General features: G+C 36.2%; 1 protein-coding gene across 2 annotated transcripts in view; it reads left to right on the plus strand.

Annotated features, from left to right (window-relative positions):
• CCSER1 (coiled-coil serine rich protein 1) overlaps positions 1-25,220 on the plus strand; it is a 728,765-nt gene that overhangs the window by 439,007 nt on the left and 264,538 nt on the right. Inside the window, exons 9-10 of one of the 2 annotated variants that reach the window (XM_072861770.1) lie at positions 13,587-13,664; positions 21,303-21,569. In XM_072861770.1, coding sequence (XP_072717871.1) covers positions 13,587-13,664; positions 21,303-21,383 — 159 coding nt within the window. In that variant the 3' untranslated portion in view covers positions 21,384-21,569. Of the gene's footprint in view, positions 1-13,586; positions 13,665-21,302; positions 21,570-25,220 lie in introns of those variants that run through there. The other variant, XM_072861769.1, reaches the window with a different exon arrangement.

The raw sequence follows: 25,220 nt of genomic DNA on the forward strand, positions 1-25,220 counted from the left end.
GTTGTTGGTCTGTTGAGTCAGTTTGAGTTTCAAGAAAATACATAGGAAACTGGGAAACAAATGGATTGATGTCCTGATAGGGGGAAAAAAAAAAGCTTTAGTCAGATTTAAGTTCCGCAAAACCCATTTAATGAACAGAGCAAAACCAGATTTTTACCTTATTTGATTTTTTTAAATCGTCAATAAATGCGCTGAGCTTTTTGCATAGCTTACACTTAATGATTGTAGGTGCAATTTGTGTTATGATGATTCCTAAATTCATGGACGTCTTGTTACAGTGGACACTGCAGGAAGTTTCAGGAGAAAACAGAAATCTGAACCAAGTAGCAGTAGTATGGTGTAGAGGCACAGGTTGTTACCCTACCCCAAGGTCTCACAAGTAAATTCTAAATTGCTTTTGCCACTAGCTTTTGGATGCACCTTTAGAGGGTCTAGTAGAGTCTCTTTTCACTTCTGTGAACTTCTTCACTTCTTTTCACTTCTGTTAATAAAACATCAATTTCTTTAGCATGTTTTATAACTTAGGTTCAGTTTGAAATTTTGAAAATTGACTGAGAGCTGCCATATGGCTCCCAACTGAGTGCAAAGACTTGTAGGTTAAAATAAGTTGTTTGGGTTTTTCTAGGTTAAACAGATGTTGTTTGTTGTATTCTAAAAATGCTAACCAGTACTTGCTAACAAAAATTGCTAACCAGTCCCTGGATAATGTTGTACAGTTGCTAAATATTTATACCTCAAGATGAAACCATCCAGTGAGCTATTTGATGATGATCTTAGTAGTAGCAGTATTAGTTTTGGCGGAGACTTTTTGTTTAACGTGACTTCATTGTGCATTGGTAAAATCACCCATGGACTGTAACATTGACTTAGTACCTCACTGTATGTTGCCCATTAATTTTGGTTACTGAAATAAGCCTTTTCCTCTCCCAACCACACCCCACCACCTAATATAAACGATACCCTTATCTGCCACATTAGTCTTTGTTTATGGTAAAGTTTTTTTCATATGTCTTTAAGTATTCCTGATTTAAACTCTGGATTCTGGATCTTCAAAGTATAGGCAGGTTTGGATTTGCATATAAAAATATGTAGACAAGGCTTATTTTTCAAAGTCAGTTACACTATGTAGACTATTTTTATGATGCCCAGTTTGAGAATACATACTGTTGTTAGACCATGTGCCAAATATTACTGAAATGTAATCACAGAGATTATTATTTTCTTTGAGCTTACATTAGTTGGCTAGAAAGTTCTCCCCAGGGTGTGCCATTTGGTAGCTTTTCTCAGTTTTATTTTTTTCTTAGCTCCTAGTACTATAAGTTTAACTGAAGAAGGAGGAAAAATCTACACAAAGTATCTTTTCCTTATTGAGAAACAAGGAATAACTGGATGAAAAGTAGAGGCAACCACTTTTCTTGTCTGTTAAAACAATATGAGCTGGGTGCTTGGGAGGCTGATATTGCGGTATTTAAAAACGGAGTGGGTTTGGTTTAGGTGTTAGAATACGAAATAAGAAAAACTCTACTGGATCAGTGCAAGTGTTTATGTCTGTCTCCAGTGGTGGCCACAAGCAGCCACTTACAGAAAAGCTGGTACGTGAAAGCATGTGATATTGTCCTCATGCTCTCCCAGTCCATGACTTTGGAGCTCAAGGGAGCTCCTGCACTGGTTGTTACCTGTTTATTTGTTAACCCCCAAAGGATCTCTGCTGCTCACTTGTCCAATCCAATTTTACAGTGTTTGTAGTTTTATACCTGCATCTTCTACTTCAGCCATTCATTGCATCTTCTAACATGCCTAGTTTGAAAGTGCTTTTGTTTCAAAGCTGTCTGTATTGGTTTACACTTACAGATCAGAGGGAGTCCCTGGTCTTCGACCAACAGACAGGATTCAGCTCTCTTCTTCTGCATCTTTACAAGATACTATAGCGTGTAGCATGTGTTGAGAAATGAGGCATCTTCCTAGGCAATGCTGGCTTATCTAAAAGCAGTGTTTACAAACAAATCCTTTTTTGATAGTAGGTACACGTTATGAGCTGAGACAGCACTGGGGCAGCATTAAAGGACACTTGTAAAACAATTGTTTAGCAAATCAATTTTATCAACAATAGAGTACCAACAGGCTGATTATGAGCCAATAAAGAGGGTTTATTTGGTAGATTTAATTTCTGTCACAGTATAAACTGACTATTAATGTTTCTCAAGTGCCATAGGTTCACCTTCATCTCTTTTTCACTTGTTTTCTGAGGTAAAATTAGAATTTATTCCTCTTTTGTCTGAAAACCTCTATAAGATAGTATCAGGATGTCTCTTTAGACTTTTATAACGTGATTCTTACGCTTTTATGAATATATCATAGTTTGGATTGTTATTTCCCCTCTTTGAACCGTTTTATGTGACAGCTGCTTATGGTCATGATAGTAAGTCATCTTTTTGGTTCCATTATAGCAGTAATTTGGGGACCATAGCAATGTGTTTTGCTTATGATATATGTCAGTGGGAAATAGAGGTCTAGTCACCATTTTCTTAAACGGTGAGAAATTGTATTTTTAAAAGGGAGAAAAAAGGATAGATATTTTTTTCAATACTCTTTCCTGAAGATCCTGTAATGCTTCTAGAAATAGTAAGAAAAAACTTATTTCAGATTCTTTGTGTTATAGCTCCTTTGTGCATATGCGTCATACCAAAAACTGGAATGTAATGGTTACTTTCCTTTTACAGTATAAGAATTGTTAGTATCTTTTGCAGGTGCTTGGAAAAGTACAACTTTTCTAGCTTCCAACAAGTTCCAGCATCCCAATGATTTGCTGTAGAATTCATAACAGTCACACAGCTTTCATGAAGTCAAACTCCCATCATTGGGAAAGTTTCTGAATTAATTAAAGAAATGTTTGAAAGAAGAGGAGATTGATATGCTTCTCTCCCATCTTGTGCTGGAATATTACTGTGTCATAGTCTGCCAAGTATTATCAAAAATACGAAGGCTGGTTTGGATTGCTTTGGTATTGTAAAAGTGAAAACAAATTTTGTTGTCTGATCAAAACTATTCTGTTTTGACAAAGCAGTACAAAGCTGCTGAACATTACTCATGAACCTTGGTTAGATGTGCAAAAGTATTTGGAATATCATGATAATGCATATTAAAGCATGTTGGTTTTGTCTTATTGAATTAAATATGATGTACTTCATATTTAATTTTCAGTATCTCAGTTGAGGTGAGTGGGTAAGAGTGGAGGGCATGAGTGATGAACCTAAATTCACAGTAAAAAGGTATCTACTTTAATAACTTTCCAGTGTCAATTACAGGCAAAACCCATGCTGTGGCTTCCCCTGAGAGCAGGTTCACAAAGGGTAAAAGTGCCTTTTGATCCTTGCTTAAGCAAATAATTGCCTCGGAAAAATACTTTGCAGTGCATCTGAAAGCCTAGTGTAGTGACCGAATCTTTTTCACAAGCAATACTGCTAAATCCTATTCTGTGTATGTCTCCTCAGGCTTTTATTGAAGTTCTCTGTCTCCCTGTAATTCTCCATGCCCCGCTTTCCCATGCATCCCTAACATCCTTCTGGGCTCCTAAGAGTTACCTGGGCTGAAGATGCTGTGCAGTGTGGCTTGGCTGGGCAGAAGGGACTGCACAGCTGCCTGCCAGCTGCCCATCTGGCTGACTTTGAGATTAAAGCCCCTTGCTAGCTTAGGTCCTTCGCATCAGTGATTTTCATGAAACTTATAGAAACTTTAATTTTCTAACTCTGTTGCTTGGACTAGTTAGTATTGATCACTGTAATAAAAAATGATTACTGAGGAATAGATGGACAGGCAGTGTGATCACTTCCAGTGTGTGCATATTCATATGCACACTTAATGGGCTGCATATGAGTGCAGGACAAAAGCAAGTCACATAGTTCTGGTAGTGCTAAACCCAAGCTGATGGTTCTATCCAAAATACTTGCCAAAATGTACAAATAATGTATTGAATAATTGGCATAATATCACAGGGGGAACAACTCGAAGAATGGCAGCTGTGGGTTTTTTTCAGTATTGCTAGGTATATTTAGAGTGATACAGGGATCATACGTTGTTCATATCAGGGAATAAAACTGCAGCCCCATTTATCACAAAGATTGGTACATGTTTTTGTTGATTTCCATGCTGGCAGCAATTTGATTTATATGATTAATTTTTCTATTCATTTGACCAACAAATGATCAAAATCTGCCCCATGCAGTTGTTGCTGGGATGACTTGAAAATGACCCTTTGGTTGTGTTTGTCGTATATGCTTCTAATGCCACAATCATGAATCTCGTTCCTCAGGACAGCAATCTGTAAAATTATTGTAAACAGTTAGCTGTGTGAGGTTTAATTATGCCAGAAGCCTTCAATAAACATCAGTTGCAATTTGGAATGTGCCGAGTTAATAATTCCTGCGCTCTGCCAAACGCACGTGCCATTAAATCTATGTGCAAGGTGGCTGGCACTGACATTAATCACATCCCACGAATGTCCCTGCATGGACAGAGGGAAAGGAAACTGCAAGCCAACAGAGACGTTTGACAGGCAATGCACTTAAACATCTCCACTTAGAGACCTAAAGGACAAAGTGCGTAATGTTAGCATTTCACATGGTAGGGAAGAAAAACATAACGAAGAGATAACGAGTGCCTTTGATAGTTTCAAAAGTTAATAAAATAACTTCCCTAAGTAAAACTTTATATTAAATCTGTTGCAGAATCATCTGTGAGTTATTGCTACAGGATTTTCATAATGCTGTTATTTTGTATTGTATTTGTTTAACCAGAGAGTTTTTCCTTCAGCGAATACTGCAGAACCTGGCAGGATTTAAAATCATGTGTGCCATGAAAGTGATAAATGTGGTTGCTGTAAAAAGGGATAAAGGAAGAAAAAACCCAAGGTTATAAACTGTGTGCTTGCTTTCTTTGCCAATCTTGATCGGTTTGCGTTCATTTTCATGTTAGTTTTGTGTTGTGTGTCAGCACAACTGTGCCAGCTGAATCATGAGCATACCAACTAGAGGCGATGTTGTGGCAGTATATTTTAATGAAAGTAGAAGTGCAGGAATAATCTATCTAATCCATTTTGTCCTGATCTAGGCTCTTGGAAGAGTAAATTCTCGCTATGCTACGAGAAAAGTAGTGTGCTACTCCTACGAGACAAATACTTGAAATAAATATGCTTATATCCTTGTTTAAGGTTTAGGATAGTAATTTTCTAACTTGCAGTTGTTTCTAAAAAACCTGAACACTGGTTTTCTTGGCTTATAAGCAATTTAATTAGAGACTTTACATGTCTCATCTCCATTTTCAGCTAGTAAACGTAGGAAAAGCACAACTTAAATGAGGTAAAACCTAGTTATTCTTGATGATCAAGTATTTTACAGCTGATGGGTTAACAATTGCTGTGTGAAAGAACAGTAACCAGTTTCACATCTTCAGTGGGGCTATTTAATACTGTACAGTTAAGTAAATGAGAGCTGTAACTGAAACAAATTTCACTGCCATATCTGTGATGTCCATTTAGAAAAAAATGCTGAAATATTGTGAATCGAAGGTGTGCAAGTTGGATCTTTGAACCTGAATGCATAGCCCTGCTTTGCAGTAATCTCGCACATAATTGTACTGAATACTGTTCACTGTTGTGGACTCTGAGAAGGTAACTGGGCCCAGAAATTCATATCTGAAGCGAATGTCTTGAAGTTTAATGGTGTGAGGAAGGCTGCTTTTGTGCATAGGACAAAGGACTTGGACTGTGGATCTATGCAGCACTCCATAACTCTGCAGATGGCTTCATGCATGACCTTGAAAAATAAATCACCTATTGACTATTTTTCTTCAAATATTTGTAGGAAGATCAAGCCAATAGTGCTAGTGTTTTTCTGTGGTTTGCTGCTGTAAGGCTTAGTGTCCCCGTATCACAATTTCTGAATTAACAGACTGGGATTATATTGTCTCCTAGGCTGGTCTGTTGGGTGTCTTATATTTTGGGACAGGATTGTATTTGTCTACGTGGTCCTAGCAGTGGTGTAGCAGTGATAATCTAAGGATATATGGGTTGAGAGAGAGCTATTCCTTTATTAGACGAGCTAGTATAAGACTTAGGGTATCTTCTTGGACATCTGGATGCAACCATAACACAAACTAAGGCTAACAACAATGCTTATTAAAAGTTCAAAACTGTGCTTGTAGATATAATTTCTGCATGAATGACTATGCTTGATGTGCCAGCCTTTTGAAGGTTTTTATGACTGCACTACTGCTTGTTTTTTCTTCCCTTTCAATAACTTTCTCAGGTTTGGGGTTTTTTTGTTGTTGTTGTGGGGGGGGTGTTAAGATTGGCATCACTTGTTATGGCCATATTATTCATAGAGTGTGACCATATAAATATTTTATTGTATTGCATTATTCAAAGCATGCATGGCCACATCTGGGCCATATATGAATGTGTGATTTGTAATTTTTTTATTTTAGAGATGTGATGACTAGAAAAAGTTTCTCTATACTTTCGGTGATGTGTGTACATAAACTTATGTCTTAAAGTAGCATTGATTTATTATGGGAAACATAATCAGTAAGGAAATGACTACTTGCTATACAGCTTTACTGAACGAGTGAATGATAGTAATAAACAATAACCAAGTATTGCTTTAAAATATAAATTATAAATTGTAATACCACCTCGAAATGGAGTCTTTTACTTTCTGTTGATGCAACAGATAAAGCAGGAAATAATTAATCAAAATACATTTGTTTTTCAAAAAAATCCCCCTGATCCAAGAAATGCAATGTTACTTTTTTGATATAGCATAAACAGATTCCTGCCACTGCTTAATGCTGTATCTTAAAGCATCTTCCAAAGATGTGTTTGAAAAATAAAGTTAAAAGCTCACATATGTTTGCAAAATCCTTATCCTGTTATTCTGTGGTGATCTCATGTCCCTGTAAACATTTAGTTTTAATTTTGCAATACATACACAAGTGGTAATGGTAATGTTTACGATACAGCATGGTCCAAGCAAATAAATGGGAGTCAGAAGATACAATTTTTAAGGCTCTTTTCCTCTCTCTGGCATTCATCAGCTCAGTGGACTAGGAGATCCACTTTTTTGTGTTTTTTCTGTTTCTGATTAGATAGCCTGTGCTCTCAAAGCTTGGAGTCTTTTTATTGGTAAGGTACTCAGCACTCAGCAAAACAGAAAAGTTTTTCTCTTGTAGAGCTTGGAGATGGAAAGTTTAAGAAAATACCTGAGATTATAAGGATTGCAAAACTTTTTTTTTTAAATAATAGTAATAACCCTCTGGCTAGGATCTAGTAAACTTTTGCATTACTGTGAGTAAGGCTAGCTGGCAGGACTATAGTGGGGCTTGTAATTCTATTAAGATTTGAAATCTTCCTAAATATTGTTCATCTTCAAAGAGCTATTATGAAGTGATTACACTTTTAAAAGTTGTTTTTTTTTTTCATAAATGTATTCAGACTTGGCTGTAACTAATTATGAAAGTATTGCAAACTGCTTGGAGACAGGTTTGTCTTAGCCTTTCTTGATTGACACCTGGATACTGTGTTCTGATAGAAATCCAAGCAGAGGGGACGTCGTCTTTCATTTGAGGTACCATACTTACCATATGCATAGGACTTTGCCTTTGTGTTTTACAAAAAAATTATAAAGTAATAACTGAAAAACTATTTTGGTTTGTATAAGAGTCCTATGTGCAAACTATGAAACGTTCACTGAAATTCCACCTTCTTTTGGTCTTTGTCATTTACAATGATTTGGCAGAACTAAAACCCTCCATGAAACCTCTATTTGTGCATACTTGGGTGCATTCCCACCAAGTTCTCCTTTGTTTTTCTCCTGAACGATGGGCTAGTGCCCATGTGGATGATCGCATCCATTCGCTGCTGTGACTCCAGAGTAATGCCTCTAAATTTGTTGTGGCTTTTTAGCACCTTAGTTCTTAGTACTTTATCTGTTGAGTGTTGAACCATGCTGGAGCTGCTTTCCTAGCCTGTGCTTGAGAGACAGCTGGGCTTTTTGCTGGGCTTCACAAAGTGTTTTTAAGTGTGATGTGATTCAGCTGTACCACAGCTGATCACAAGAGCTATGCTGTATATGTTATGTTTTCTTCCCAAACTGAGACTCAAACCAATAGGGACTCAATTTCTGTGGAAATAGCTGTCCTATAGTCAATTCCGTAGCTTATTGTATCCTGCAAATTAGAAAGACTAGATGTTGGAGAGCATTTTTTTGTGCTACTTGTTATGCCTTTGCTCTCACTGCCTAACTGCTGCTGTTGATTAAGTTTAATCCCAAAGCACACCAGAATTAAAAGACTTTGCATTTTTATAAGTCTTCTGAAGAGAAGCTTTTCTGCCCCAGTTCTGTGGCAAACATAAGTTGTTATTCACAGTGGGGTAAATGCCTGAAGTAAGGGAAACAATTGCATGTAAGTCATAAATCTGACTGCAGTGCTGATGCTGACAATTGTAGGCTGTTTTGGATGTATGCTGAGAGAAAACCCAAATAAAACAGATAAAGTCATAAAGTCAACTTCATAAAGTCATACAATAATCTGTACAGACTATAGGAGAGAGAGGTTGAGTTGTATGAGTATTAAGAGATTTGAAGGCAAAAAGTTAAGTTGTGAGATTTTTTTAATCTAAGTAAGAATAAAGGTGAAACAACTGCTGGGAAAAAAAATATCTGTAATATGTTATCAACTAGACAAAATAGATTCCTTAGTGACAAAAGCCACAGCTGTACTGGCTAACAGACTTCCGATTCCTCCAGTACAGCTGGAACAGTAAGTTTTGCTGTTTGATTTAGTATGACCATTTAAGGTAATTTTCAAGCATTTTCTTTTTGGAATTTGCAATTAAACAAAGCACCACAAGTGGTCACCGTGCTGTCACTGCCAGGGCATTGGGTAAGAGAATGGTCACAAAAAATAACTTTGACCTGTTCACAGTCAAAGCTATGAAAATTGTTTTAACGCTCTTCCGTTCAGAGAAGGAACATTGTAAAAAGCCAGTCATGTGTTTCAAGATGTATTAACCTATACTGACTCCCTAAATATAAGTAGTCTGGTAGTAACTGACTCTACTTTTTGTCCAGTAGCTGTCTTTCAGTGGTGAAGACTAAGCCCATTTTTCCCTTACTATTTTATCTTATATTTCACTTATCTATTTTATCTGCAATGTTTTTATGTGTATGTGATCAGCTGATGCCTGTTATCTTCCTATTTCAGCACCTCTTGGTGACTTATTATAAATGTAGTAATAAAATAATAAGTATATAAACAATGACACTCTTGTACTAGAGGTAGTTTGAGATATAAACTACATGTGAACTTATTTCCATGTGAAGGAATAGCTTTATTGATCATGGTCTAATGCTTTTCACTAAGGCTGTTGAAATACTTCAGTTAGTAATCTCAGTACTCTAAGCACCTGCAAATGATGGAGAAAATGTCCTTCCACATAGTTTTTATCTCTCTCTCCCCCCAACACACACACTCTCACGCATCCGTGAGAGGGAGGGGTTGCAGTGAATGTTGCTGGCAATGTTGCTATGAGTTATCTGACTTAAAAATCGCCAACAGCTCTTCTTGCTTTTTCGCTAATTAGGATGAACCCAGGGCATGAGAATTTTTCATGCTCTTATCCCTGTCACCTTGCAAGGTATACTCTTAATGCTATTTATTTTAATAAGAGGGAATAACAACACACAGAACAGTATGAAAAGATGTTCATTTATGCTCTATCTTAAAAAGTCACCTAGAAGTACTTTGGTCTTAAAAATCTAAAAATATATCAAAAATAAATTACTTCATCCCTTCTTGATCTTTAGAGAGGCAAAGGCACCTGTTTGGTTTACCCTGAAAAGAAGAAGGGTAAGGAAGGATCTGTTTGCAGTCTTTTTCCTACCTGATATCTTATAGAGAAGGTGGAGCCGACTCCTCTCAGATACATGCAGTGAAAGGGCAGAAAGCAGGAGGATGGGACAACTTAACCTTCTGTGATTCTATGAAATATCTCAAAAGAAAAATGGGGGCATTGAGGAAGCACCTTATACTGTGTTTTGACTTTCTCAAAATCCTTACATTTCAACATATGAAAAAGCTTTTGGAAGCTTTCTGGTAGTTGGGGTGATAGCGTGCAGCATATGCAGTTAGTGGTATGAAGACTGGGTCACGTATAGAAAAAGTCACTGATTATTCAATTTCACTAGGAAGCCTCTGAAAGAAGATAACTTTGGTGTTTTAAAATGACAGGAAGGTCTCAAGGAAGTTTCAGAACTTGGAAAATTGCTTTAAAATGTTACTTTATAATAGTAACTGTCTCTAGGAGTAATGATGTGATGGCTGTTGAAGGCTGCTATGGGAATATATGTCCAGGTAACTTATCTCTTTGTTATGAATTAATGTTAAAGCATGCTACTTGGCTTGTAAAGATCTTTTGTTTGGCTGATTTGCTATAGCTTATTGAGAAAAAGGGACAGCTATTGAGTTCCAAAAGTCCTTTTCCAGTACCTGGTTACCTGGAATTTTGTCAGTCTTTCCTGTTTGTATTAGTTAGCTTAATAAAAAGTAAATAAAAAAGATTGCCTTCTTTTTCAGACTGCCTCTTGCTTAGTGCCACAGGCTGTTGCATTCGCGGCAGCGCTGCTGGGTTGTTGTCTGCTCCAATGCCAAAGACCAAAGTAACTGTGTGGACTCAGACATATCAAACAGCATACTAGGTAACACATTTGCAAAAGCAAACTTAATTGATACCTGGACATCCATTCTTTTAAGGTGACTACTCTTAGTAAAGTTTTGAAAAGAAAGTATTTGGGCAAAGGTGTAAATCTCCTGCAAGTAATCTTGGTTCATTGGAGAATGTGACCTCCCTGCAGAGCGTTTTTAGTTGTACCTGGGAACTGTACCTGGAAATGCTGTGCTATACATGGGTAGGAACAGTAAATCTATGGCCAAAAGCAGAAAGTGTTGTAAATATCTAGCAAATGTTGCCAAATATTTACAATCATTTATTAAGTAGTAAAATAAAGTGTCAATTTATACTTTTTTTGGTGTAAAGTAGGATTAATATGTATTTTTGTGTGAACACTGCTACACTTTTACACAAACAGTTACACTGAAGTTTTGCATTTAGCTTGCTTTATATAGTATGCTATACTTTATAGATCTAAAATTCACATTACAGTGTAACCATTTTTTTCCCAGCATTTTGTCACATTAGTTCATTATAAAGTCTGTCTATTGATATAGTCAATGCAGCATGAAATTATATTTAAAGTATCAACTTACCATTTTAAGAAGTGTTTTTATATTAGAAAGAAAATTTTATAATGGTTTTTGATATCTAATACCTTTAATATTACTAAAATTATTTCATAAACAAAGGTATGTCTTTTGGAATGGCTACTTTACTCCCGCAACAAGAACACTCGAAATAAAGTAGTACAAGTTAAGGAAACATAACTGAGATGAAGTTGAATGACTACTAAGTGTAGGTAGCCTCTTCCAGTAGGATGCTGGTTTGTGACAAACCATGAGTTGTCTACATTACTGCATGGAAAATATTTATGTCCGTCATTTTAAACTTTTTGCAGACTTTTGCTGCATCACTGGAAATAAGATAAAATACACTGTATTCTTATTATATTTAATCATTTTGAAAACAATTAGTTCATATTATGAAGGTTGTTTCACATTGACACAATTGAAAATACTCTTTTTGTAGAGTAAAGAGAAGATATTACTTGTCACCATGGAAGTCTAACTTCTGCTTCTGGCAAAGATGATAATATGGAGTCAGAACTTGGATGTGTTAAAAATGGATCTCACTGCATATACGCAGTTAAATGAGCAGCTCACAGAAATAAATGGATTTTATTATTTCAGCCTTCCTAGATTTCCCAGTTAATTGTTTACCTTAATGAAGGTTTTGATTTCTTCTGGGTTTTTTTCCCCAGTTACTTCAGATACACAGTTTAATGCTGGTTTTGGTCCAGTCATAATGTTACTTGACCATTCAGTCTCTGTGAATGTCTGGGTTTGTAACTAGAAAATTCATGGAGCTTCTGAGCAGTAGAATGTTATTGTCTAAATAAGAGAGTAGATATATAACAATGTCTGTTTTCTAAACACGTAAAAATGCTGTGGACAGTGTTCAAATTCAAACCTCAAGAAGATGAAGTTTTTCTGTCAGAAATGAGATTACCTTTGCTATGAATTCAGTTTTAACTCAGTAGTTGCATCAGCAAGTTTGGGCGCAAGTTGCCTCATACCAGTAAAGTGTTCCGTCTGAATTCTGCTCGCTGCTTCCCCCACGCCTCCCCCAGTATTTGAAGGGTTGAACTACTGGAGATAGGGTCATTTAGGTGTTGTCTTCTTCCTGCTGTTTACATGCTTTGGGCCAAAATTTACTTAATGTAGTGATGTACATCTTGCCTTGAAATGATTAACATTTGATTTTTAAAATATGTAGAGGGGATACTTATAAAGGAAAACACAACTCAGACAATAGCTGACAATATTTCTGTGTCTTTATTTCTGTGAAAACTGAGATTCATTCAACTTGGGATTCAATTAACTTGAAATTCAATTTACACAAATTCTATTGTACTGTAATAGGTACCTGTCAGTAACATTAAAACATACTTTTGTAGGTCTTGAGGAATTCGAGTCAAAGATAAGTATTTTGTATGGATATAGTTAAAAAATAAAACTGAATTGGTAGATAGGAAAACATAAATCAGTGTAATAAAGGACTTTATGTTCTCTATTCATGGAACCTTCCCCTCCTGTGTGCCTTTTACAGCTTTATCCCGTGTATTTACAGTTGTTTCATCATATACTTTCTCCTGGAAAATAATATAGGATATGTACAGGCTTGATGAGGATCAACATTTCTACTAAGTGATGAGTTTCAAATGATGTACCAAAATGCCTTTTTTTTTTTTGTGAAGCATAATTGTGTCAAAGCAGCCAGATTTCTTTGCTCAAGCCTGTCGTAGAGATTCCACGCCACACTTCCAAAAATGATTGAGGTACAGAGGGATAAGGATGGGAAAAGCAGAAATCAGTACAATGGCCAAGAAATATTTAGGCTTTGCTGATGTGTTTGCATCAGGCAAGGGGAAAGTTATCTCAGCGTTGCGATCTGCCGTGGAGTTTGCATATTCCTTAATTAAAAAAAAAAATAAATTGTTTCTTTGCTGTTGGAATGGTGCTGGTGGTTGCAAGAGTCACTGCTGCTGCTCGGTGCTTTGTACCTGTATCTGCTCTGGAAGAAGATTGCTTTGCATCACGCGTCAGTGACATCCTTCTCACGAGCCCAGCTCTACCGCATAGTCGGACTTTCCGAGTCCACTGTCTGTTTAAGAGAAAGATAAGTTGATAAAAGGAAATAACAGTAAGGTAGTCAACCTCCCAGTAAGAATAGTGCCGCCATAAATCTATTTGTGAACAGCTGTCCATGCATGAGTTTTGAACTTACCTGGATATTCGTAGCTGCAAAGCCCAGTGAGGAAAAACGTGACTCACCTATGATACGTTATTTTGTTTTCCAGGAAAAGGCGCAGTGCTTTCAGAAGCCTCTTGCTTCCCAAGCAGATAAATCCACGCAGACAGAACTCGTAGGCCATGATGTAAGTAGCTGTATCGAGCAGTATTTTTTATCATCTTTGTGGGTGTTCAGACTTCTGTCAGCCTGTTTGCCGCTGCTGCTGTTGTGTCCATGCATTGATTTAGTGGGATTTACTGGAACACCATTCATCCTTTGCTCTTAAATGATTTTAAAATGCCTTCTGAAACATGAGAAGATAATTACAACTACCTGCCATCATACCCATGCCCTATTAATTTTATGCTGTACAAAGAGCTGAGAATTAGCATAAGTGAATGTGGAGGGATATGTATTAGTGGATTGTATTTTTTTTTCAGTATTCATTTATACACTTATTGACAATTTAATGAGGTTATTATATTTATAATCACCATATGCTGTCAAAACAATATTTGAATTTTGGAAGATAATGGGATAAATACAATTTTGCCAAGGGATCTTAAAATTCTCTTTCCTGAAGAGCATTTGTCAGAATTTCTGCTAGAAGGTGAATTGAGAGTATGTATCCTCATACAAGAACATAGTCAAGGAAGATTCCTTAACTGTAGAAATATATTATTTTTTCCCAGTTTTTTTAAATGAAAATATTCTGTCTGTGGGACATTGGTTGAATATGTGTAAGAGATTCACTTGTTTATGTGAGCCTTCTTGAATAATCTTTGATTAAGAATGCCACAATGTGGAATATTTAGCACAGTTCTGTGATTTGAGCAAAATCTAACAATACTTCTTACCAAAGACCGTACTGCAAAATAAGGCTGTGGTTCTGCATTGGTGTATATCAACATGCTGCTTCAAATTTATAAAAAGAACACTGGAATTAAAGCAGGTTTTGAAACCTTCCTTTCAGTATGTTTTGTATCAGTGGAGCATTAAAGTTTTGTCTTCTGAGTCTTCAGTTAGTCTTCTGAAGATAGAAACATAAAAATTTCACATTTTAATCTGAAAAGTTCTTGAAGCAAACTACACTTTGGTGTTTTTTCAGACTGTCTTTTAAGCTGATTCAAGCCAGGATTACTAACTTTTTTTAAAAAAAGTAAAATACTTTGGATAAAAATGTAGTTATAATTATTATTTTTATATGTGTTACTCCACACTTGTGGGTTTTGGGTTCTTTTTTTCTTTTGAGTATTTTTTTATTTAGGGCAAATAAATCAGTATTTTACTCAATGTACCTGTATGCGCTAATTTCTTGTTCGTGGGTTGCCAGATATGAACCCGTATGTTCTACTGTGTCTGTGAAATAATGCCTGTTGGAATTTACTGAATCTGTGAGGTGTATATATTAATGGTGAAAATCCCATAATATTCAAAAATACTTGAAAACATTTTTGTATGTTGCAGTGCTATATCCCTTTCTTCTGGGACTAATTATCCTTAACAGCTACTTTATTACATCTTGGATGTTAAATTAAAGTCTTCCACTAAAAATGAGAATAAGCGATTTGTAGGGTTGGTTTGGGGGTTTTTTGGTGTTTTTTTTGTTGTGGTTTTGGTTTTTTTTTAATACAAATGTGATTTATGCATTTGGTTGTTCTCTCCCAAGTCAAATATGTGGCATCTCATGCTGCAGAGATCTATGCTGTTAAAAGATTTGTTTTTTTTTCTTTTTCCAGTCTATGTTCCCTTGCAGTTTCGGGGGAGGAGGTCTTCTGTCAGTAAAGTGGATGATTGCTGATTCTGCAGTAAAATTAGAACCCCCTCCCCCAAACAGATGCAGTTTTCTGGCTGAGATCTGAGTATTAATAATAACAATAATTTTTAAAAATCCTTTTCTTTAGCAGCATTCTCTTCAACATTAGTGGAACGCAGTTTTCAACCTTCCCTGGTAAAATGCCTCTGCCATGTCATGGTTGCAATCATTCCTTTTCTTATATAGGGTGATGCAATGCAAGAACAAAAGGAAATGTGGAATGTTTTTGTATGGAACAACACATCCACCTGTATTTATCTTGTACAGAGTACTTGTGAAAATTGCATTACAAGGAACTGATTACAGAGAAAGTTGAACTAATCTACAGGAATAAGACATGCTTACTATGATCTTCATGAAGGGAATTCAGTGAAGAAGAATGTGCAAATAAATAGTGTTAACACTTTTCGTAATACTGTTAAAAACTTTTGGTCACCTATTTATTAGATTGTGCAGCTTTTCTTCAAAGGATAGGTATTACAGGTAATGATAGGTTCAACTGTGTTTCTGTTGAAACCAAGTGGCAATTACATTGGCATTCTTCGCTTTTATATGAGATTTTAAAGAGCAAGTTGTAACCCTGGCAAGTAGTATCTCTACATCATTTTATTCAGGATGTGCATAAGTGTGTATAACTACAAGAATATTGTGCTAATGTGAGAAAAGCACAAAATAGATCAGAGAATGCAAGATATAATTTTCACCCCATTAGTCACACATTCAGAGAATAGCATACATTGAATACTTAAGATATCTAGTTTAAGAGGTAAGCAGAAAATGTAAGTTCATTTCATCATCACTACAGATTTGCTGCTGTAATTCAAAACAAACAAACAAACAAAAGTCACCTGTTTTATTTCTCCTTAATGCAACTTTAGAAACTAGCAATAGTCAGATAAAAGTGTTATCAGGAATTTGCATAGCATTATTTCATCAGTGTTGTACAAATATTGATATACATTTCAGAACGTAGTATTTCAGAAATCCTTACGTTAGTGCAGCTGTGAATAGTTTGTTTTATATTCTTTCATATTCTTTTGTTTCACTGTATAAACTTAATAGTTGCCTATTTTTCAGTGCAGAAAAAACTGAGACAGGTTAGTCCTCCAAAGAAAGCAACGCTCTGTTTTGTTTGACTTCTGGACAATGTCTCCAGTAGTTGGGAGACTATTCTTTAGCCTTGGAGTTCATTTAGATGCATTGTTAAAAGTAAATGGAAGTTCTGACTTTGACTTAGACGAGGAATGAATCCTTTCGTCCATAGGCTGTACAGTAATGAAAAAAGGCTAGAGGCTAGTCTATATTTAGGAAGGAGTGGGTGAAGAAGGAAGAAATGCAGTGTTTCAAAGAGAAGAAATGTTCTTGTCTCTGTGGAGCTGCTCTGAAAAAGTTTAAACGGTGTTGACTGAGTGTTTTGGTAAGTATTTGAGAGGTTGCCAGAATGGAAGTTAACACAGTGTATTTTATGTTAGTGCATATAACATAATTACAGTCAGATTCTGGCTATCAAGATGATCAGCAAAGTTTGGATCATGCAGTCTCCTGCAATACCTGTAAATTGTTGGATAATACTTCTGATAGATTTCCCTGTTTTCTCCCATGCAGCACACTGAGATTTTTCAACTGAAATTGCTTTAGAGTACTGTATTAGCAAGCAAGTGGAAGCTAAAGTCTGTAGCAGTCAAGATAATGTTTCTCATAAAGAACTGTTTGAACTGGAAAGCACACTGCTTAATCTCTTTCCTGTATTAAAACGATCTAATACAAAACTTAATTATGGAATTAAAACATAAAGTTTAAAATAAGTTTTGATAAGGAGGAAAAAGGTTGTCCATGATGAGAAATGCTGCAGTTTCCTTAAGTGATTAACATGACCACTTTGCTACTTGACTAAATCGAAAGTAAAATATCAAGCCAGCTGCTGTGTGTATTCAAGGGAAGACATTAGAAAGTAATCCAGGTTTCTTAGAAAGCTAATTGCTTTCTACTGCAGAATGTCAAGGGATCTCCACCTTATGATAGTCCTAAATTTATTCTGTTTTCCAATATGGGTACTGAGAATCATTTAAAACATGTCGGGAGTCTTGCAGAAAGAGCCATGTGCACAACAGATTCATGTGGGAGACTGCTAAACAATAAATGATTAATGTGTCTTAAATAATCAATGCCAATTTAACCTCCTTCACCTTGCTTTGTTTGCAAAGCCTTATTTTATTGAGAGATCAAGGAATAATTTCTTCCATGTCGATCAGGTTACTAAAACGGACTGGAAGATGAATAGCTACAGTCAGCTAGCATTGCGACTGATTACAAGATCATGTTCAGCGATATAACTCTAGTAATGGCTGCTAGCTAAATAGGTAGTCCAAAGTATCATGCAGGCATCACACAAACACTCTGCAGCATGTGCCATTGCTAATGAGTTTTCATTAAAATGTGTCTCGAAAGCAGAATTAAACAATCACAGTACAATTCTCTATTTTTGTCACCAAAAGAAGTCTGACTCAGCACGCTTTGTCAATCTTTCTCAGTCTTTGGATGAAAAGAATTTGTACTTAATTTTATTCTACACAGAGTAGAAATTCCTAAGAGCTGCCATGATTTCTACAATACCTTTTCTGTGTTTCAGTATCTTTTCTGTGTTTGTCTTGTGCTGATATTGTAGGTTTCACATCTCAGGACTGCTATTCTGTTTGTTCTTTGTCTTTCATACTGAGAGTAAAGCTAATGTGAACAGGTTTTGGACTGGTCCTTAACTCATTCCCCATTTAATGAGAATCCTTTCAGGTTTAGTGGTCCTTATGTTTTGTATTATGCTTCTAGAGTCTCAGACAACAAACTTGTGTGGTATTGCTCCCAATCTGCTTACTGTTTGATTTGCATAGCTACAAACAAAAACTACCTTTCCTCGGTGATCACCAGCATTGCATTTGCAACAGTGCTGGGCGATACACAAGTAGGCACGGACTCTAAACACCTGTGCTACCATGATATGTTAAAATTAATAGGTATCCATACTAATACATTTTGTAGTTTGCTGTACATAACCTTGGACAGTATGTCTCCATTTCCCTCTTAAAGCCCGGGCACTGCTTTCCACAGAGCCTCTGTGTTTCACTAGGAGGGAGTGGAAGACGTGGAGGTGGATGCTCTAGCTGTTCCCCTCCACCTCCCTTCTGTGCTCCTCATCGTCCCTGGCAGCCAGCCGGCATGGTTTACGGCTGCTGTGGGGGACCGTGTTGCATTGTGTCCTCTACTTTAGGAAGGCAGGGGAACAGAATACTAAAGTACTTGAACTTCTTGAACTTTACAGTTTAATCTAAATATATTCCTGCCCACAGTACTGCATAGTTTGTTACAGTGTGAAATGAGTTGCATTTTGCCACCTAAAACAGAAAATATGTCCTGCTTCTGCCTTCCCCCACCGCCTTGGAGACTGATGTCCACCTGCTATTGTATGTTGCTATTCAATTATCTTTCTCCATTTATTTCTTATTTTCTGAGTTTGTTTTCTAACATATACAGCAAAATATTGCAAATTCATGCATAATATACCTTTCTCTAATGCAAAATTATTTAAAAAAAATAAGTACTTTTAGAAATCAAATAAACCATTAACCATTTCAGTCTTTGCTTTTCTTGTACTTCTGTGTACCTATTCATATCTGGACATCCAAGTTGTTCTTGGCATGCTAATTCCTTTCCCACAACTTCCTCTAGCAGTCGTTTTCTCTTCTTCTCATGTCCAATTTCCTTTTTTTACTATACAATTTCAAAATACCATTTCAAAATCTATGTGTGTTTTAGGATGTCCTACTTGTGCAAATTCTGTCAAACTTTTCGTCCATTAATTGCAAAATTGATGCTGAAACTTCTTTGGTTTTAATGATTGCCCTCCACCAACCCTTACCAAACATATTGCCTCACCATCGAACCCCTAGTACTTGCTGTTTGAATTCCATGTAGCCACGAAGTCATGAACACGAATGAATGGTTACATGTAGTACTGCTCACTACAGGCATAAACAGTTCAAGTTACCAGTGCTGAGCTTGCCGGAGGATGCTTGCTTATGCTGAGGGTTTGGCTTCTGTGGTGCTATACAAAAAGTGATACAGGTTTTCACATGAACGAACTTCAAAAGTAACTGGGTTCTGGGACAGAAACGGAGACTTGCCGTATGGAAAAGACAGGCTTCCACTGATCGCTTTAATTCTGCAGCTGATTATCAACAGGTATTATGCATTTCATTTTGCCATCTCTAGGAATAAAGAACAGTAAAATTTACATTCTGTAGTGGTGCTCAATTAGTATGAATGATCTTCAGTTTTGATTTGTGGGATGCAAGTTGGCTTCTGGCTGCTTGTATAAACAAACTGCATACTGTTTAAATATTTGTAGTAATATGTGGCTTGATGATATAATAGCTGAGTTTCCTCATAGATCAGAACTTAATATAACACTGTAGTCTCTGTATCTTTAAAAATATTGTTTTCCTGTAATATACTCTGCAATAACAGTGCAGTGGTTTTCTTGCCTGTTAAGTTTTCCGTCTTTCTACTTATTTTACATTTCTCTGTCATAAACTTCTTCTGTCTTTGTATCTGCAGTTATGCTGTTGCTATCTTGCTTTTAAAGTGTAATAAAATATGAGGTACTTAGAAATATTGATCAGACTTACGGTCACGAACTTTTGCTTAGATGTCTTGGGGTGGGGGAGAGAAGAAGGGAGAGAAGGAAAGGAGGGTGTTTACTACTTACTCATCCTAGAAATTCTTTTTTGGAAGATAGTGCTTTTCCCACTTTTTCTGCTTTAGTTCCATCACTGTCTTCTCCTTAGAGTTCTCCAGAAGTTTACTTTTTCACTTAAGCATATCCATCTAGACATTTTGTCTCATTTCTGATTTTTACTTTAATTTCTGTGTAGTACTTTTAAGTGAGTATGATTTACCAAAATGTTATTGCAGTAGTATATTTTCAGCACGTTATAGTTACATTGTTTCTATCATAAAGATGCTACCAGGCAGTTCATAACATCTCTAAGTATTAATTAAATGAGCAGCTATCCCTAGAATTAATAACGTGTTTTTACTACACCCACTCTGACCTGTTACGCTAAGGATAGAAAGAAGTAGGACACTGACAAACAAGACCTTTCAATAGTTTTTATTTGATTGAAATTAAAAAGCCGTCCATGTCTCACTTGATCATACCTTGCTGAACTCTGTTCATGCGTTATGCTGAATACTAGCAGCGTTCTATTTGTAAGGCCAGAGAATGGTTTGGGAATATCATAGCAGCACTGAAATCTTCTGAATTTTGTGCAAAAGAATGAACTGAGAATTTAGTAAAGTGCATTCAATAACAATCAGAAGTTCTCAAACAGCAACATTTTGCAATAGGCTTTGAGTATATTTTCTTAAAAATGATAAAAACTTGGATTCACCTTGAAGAAAAGATCAACAAGCAAAATTCAGAAATGAGGCATGGATAACCACTGTATTATAAAGCAATGTGTATGGTTTTTATCATATCAGTACATTTAGAATGAGTGCTTTTAAATGCAGAATGATCTACTTACACAGTTTTATCATAATGCGCAAATGTTTTCATGTTGTGTGCATGCTGCATGTAGATTCCCTCTGTTAGCATAAACTAGCTCATTCTGGTGACCTTTTTCCTGTACAAACATGACATCTGTTGTACATAACTGTTTTCTAACTAGAACTGTGTCATGCACAAGCTGACGAGTCATATTTCTGTTTTTGTATGCATTGTCACTTAATTCCTTGTTACGTTGATCGTTGGTGTGAAAGAAGCTTTATTATTACATGCTGCCTGCATGACTGCATACAGCAGAAATGATCATTTTTCATTTAACTTTGTGTTACCATCAAGCCATGCATCTTTAAGATTTCATTTCATTTCTTTTTCTTTTCTTTCTTTTTTTTTTTCTTTTTTTTTTAAAGGCCCTGTGGAATTCTTCATGTTCTGAAGGCTTAGTTTACAAACCTATCAGCATCTCATTGGTTCCATCATTATTAAATTAAAAAACAACATCTGGACACTCTGCACTTATGGATTTAATTAAATACTGCTGTATATGAAATGAGCTGCAAGTTACCCTTACTGGCAAAATGCTACTACTTAATATAATATTTGTATTATCAACAGTCAAACGTGACTTTTTTGGCAGTAATATCTTCATTATTAAATATATCTATAAATAAATTATTAGGAAGCTATCACAAAGTTATTGTCTGAAATAAAATTCAATTATTCTTACCATTTTGTGCAATTAATCATCCAATGGTGATTTACTACAAGTAAGAAAATACTTCAGTGATGCTCGTCTCTGAGATTGAAAAAATACATCTTCAAGATCTCGAAACTTAAGGAAACTACTAGTTTTTTAAAACCTGTATTTTTTTTGTTTTCCAGTAATAATACTTTTGCACCAATTGTGAGTACAGGGTCAGCACCTTTCAATATGTGCTCTGTTTGATGAATGTTCATAATTATGTATGTAATTTTCATCTGTGATTTGAGAGACATTTCTGCAGGGGATTTGGTAAGCTTTTACAAGGTCAGAATTTACTCAGCTTTATCCCAGGAAGTAGGAGAGCTGATCCTAAAAACGTACACTCTGATTTTTGAATCAATTAGAATCACAGCTTTACTCTACTTTTTATCTTATTTTCTGAGTACTTCAGCTTCTAAGAGACATTGCTAAGACAGCACCGATACATGTGAGCAAAGTGAATATTGTGTTTGCTGGACATGACTGTGCTACTTGAGTGGATAGCTGTTCTTGTCCAGAGTGAGGGTGGTGTAATTCCTGGTTTATGGCTTTATTAAGCAAGAAATCAGACGCAAGCTGGAGAGTTCACCACAAACCCTGTCACCACTATTAGTTGCTTCAGTGTTCCCTTACCCGGATTTACTTCATTCACCCGAGGATGTACTCTACACCTACTCTTACCAGGTAAGATAAGAAGGTTCTTGTGCCATCACTATTCTTAAAGCTTTCCTGCTAATACCTTTGCTTACTAACAAGAGACGATACTTTAATCTTGTTACTATGCCATTTTGATCAGGCCTCATAGTATATAATAATAACAGTTATTCAACTGGAGCAACTGTTTAGCACCTGGGGCTTTAATTTCAAACAGAGGACATACTACTCTCATTTAAAAATAACATTTCACCAGTTATTCTTAAATGGCTCTGAACTGAAAGTAAAAGTAATCAACTAAATATTCATGCAAGTCTTTAAAGTGAATGAGCCTTCTTCACAGGGAAGGTTGCATTATGTCGGCTGATTCTGTACCACGTAACATGGTGTTATTGTTTATCAATCTTATATCATCTTTTCTTCTTTGGTTCACAACAGCCATCTTCAGCATCCTCTCTCGCCCTTTCGGTCAGGCTTCCTGAAACTTCTTTGCATGTATAATTGCATAGGTCTTATTGTATTTGTTGGAAGTATCTTGAAAAACCAATTAAGTAGCAAATACATAATTTAAAGAAACAACAGAAATGAGTGTGTGCATATTAATCCTTTTGAACTTCACCTTCCTTCTTGAACTTCATCTGTTGCCATTCTTCCTTCTCTTCCTTGGCACTAGAAAATCCTTTCTACATAGAAATGTCTACCCCTTGCTGTCTATCATGCTTTCTTTTTTCATCACTGTCTTTATTATCATAATATTTTCAGTCCATATAGGATACTGTTATCTGGAAGAGGATAGAGAGAACATTTTACATTGTGATGCTTTGCTTAAAGAATTACATATTGGGAATGGAGAGAGTTAGGAAAAATCTGTGCAAGGCAGTGAAAGAAGAAGAGTGGAAGAAAAAAGTCATTTCAGGATTCCGATGAGAAGAAAACTAGTTTAATTTCCTAAATGAACAAGCTTTTTACCTGTTCCTCCTAAGTCTATGAAAGAATACTTAAAATACTCAAACAGCTGGTGTATTTCTAAACCTGTCACCTGATAGAGGTGTTGCTAGCAGCTGTCATTTCAGTGCAAAACTGAAGACAGCCCTTTGACTTTGGGGGTAAAAAGTGTGAGAGTTGGTATTTTAACTTTCCCAGGAAATTATCCATCATTTCCAATACCTTTTTTGTAATTTCTTTCTTTTACTTTCATTTTTCTATAACTTTACAAACCAGTATAAACTGATAAGAAATTACTTGGGTTTGGTTTTTTGCTCACATAGCATTTGAATGGTCTGGAAAAAAAATCATGATTGACAAGTAATATTCAGACTTCAAGGAGACACAATCAGTGTGGGCAAAGCCCACACTTTATGTGCATAGACAAGAACTTAGTGTTAGTCTAATTAAAGTCTTAACAGTCTGATCAAATATTATTTTTTTTAATTATTCCAGTTACAGTGATACTAGCACATCTAGTTCAAACAGTCAAAAATTAAATGTACATAAAGTTCCTAGTACCTACTCTTTTCTTTGATGTATCACTCACTCTTGCACAGCCTCTCTTGTGAAGGTCAATGGCTTCAGGTCAGTCATGGGAGCGGTAGCACTGCAGTAAATCTGGTATCGCAACTCCTTGGCAGGAGTCCGATGTTAATGTTGATGATTTCTTTCTCCTCATTCTGGAATCTAGTTGGGATCTCTCTGATATGTTTGTTAACATGTTGTACACCTTGCTCTTTGTCATTGATTTCAAGTTCACATGATATCTGTGTTATCCTTACCACTGGTTTTATCACGCTCCGAAGGTTTCCTTCCTTTGATGGTGAGTAACTGGCCATTGCTGAGTTGGTCATAGTCCTGGGGTCTCTGGTGTCATCCAGTGCCTGTAATTATCTGGATTGCTCACTATTGGAAGATTCACAGAGTAAGTACTTGTTACTGGTTTCTGTCAGATACAAACATATAGCTGACAAAGCCACCCCTGCATGCTAACAAAACCTTGCCATGTAAGCCCAATACAAGGTGTTACGCCATGCAACTGTGAAAAGCTGAACAACAGCTAGTGCAAAAAAGATAGTCATTAGATAACTGCCTTTAAGAGCTAAAGCAAATATCCAGGCAGGCCAGACAAAAACAAATCTTGATGCCCGGGTTGTTAGCTTAATCCAGGGCCTGTGTCCTGTTACAAGCAAGGGTAACACCATGTGAACTAGGATACAATGGTAAAACAGTATTGGCAAAATACTTTGTTCTCATTCTGAGCATTGACATTTAACAAGTGTAGAAGTTTGTTATTTTAACTAGCACACATTGTTCTTTCGCCATTTGATGCGTTGCAAGTGCTACCAGATAACCAGAGTTTGCTTTCTGCGCTTTCCTCCAGGGATTTCCGAGTGTGCGAGTGCAATGCTGTTTGATACAGCATAAGAGAGGAAAAAATAGAAATTGAGTCACTGGATTTAAAATTAACACAGGTGCAAAAGTGTTACAGCTAAAGCAAATATTCTGTGGTAAATGTTGAGAGGTTGAGAAGGAACAAGAGTGATTTTAACAGTTGTAAGCAGCCAGAGAGGCAGACAAGTCTCAAAAAGCCTGGGGTGGGATAGAGAGGCAGAAAGGTTACATCCTGCTTGAATTGAAGGGAGATTTTCTTTAATTTGTCAGTGCTTTTTTTTTAAACTAATCTTCTGAAGCAATTTCAGTATGAAAACATGCAGATCAGTGTGCATACTGGCATAAAAATTATTCTGAAGTACCTCAATATGCATTTGGGCCAATAAAGAGTTCCTGTAGGTTACAATGTTTACAACAGATCTCTAAAATGATTTGAAACATAATTATTGAGGCTGTTTGTGGGCATAGGTACTGTGTGCATGGTGAAAGGGATGGAAATTTTATTGTTCTTAAATAGTTAGGAGATCAGTGGCTTATATTCTGGAGCTGA

Source organism: Ciconia boyciana, chromosome 5 (genome assembly GCF_034638445.1).
Source record: "Ciconia boyciana chromosome 5, ASM3463844v1, whole genome shotgun sequence".
NCBI classification, from domain to species: Eukaryota; Metazoa; Chordata; class Aves; order Ciconiiformes; family Ciconiidae; genus Ciconia; species Ciconia boyciana.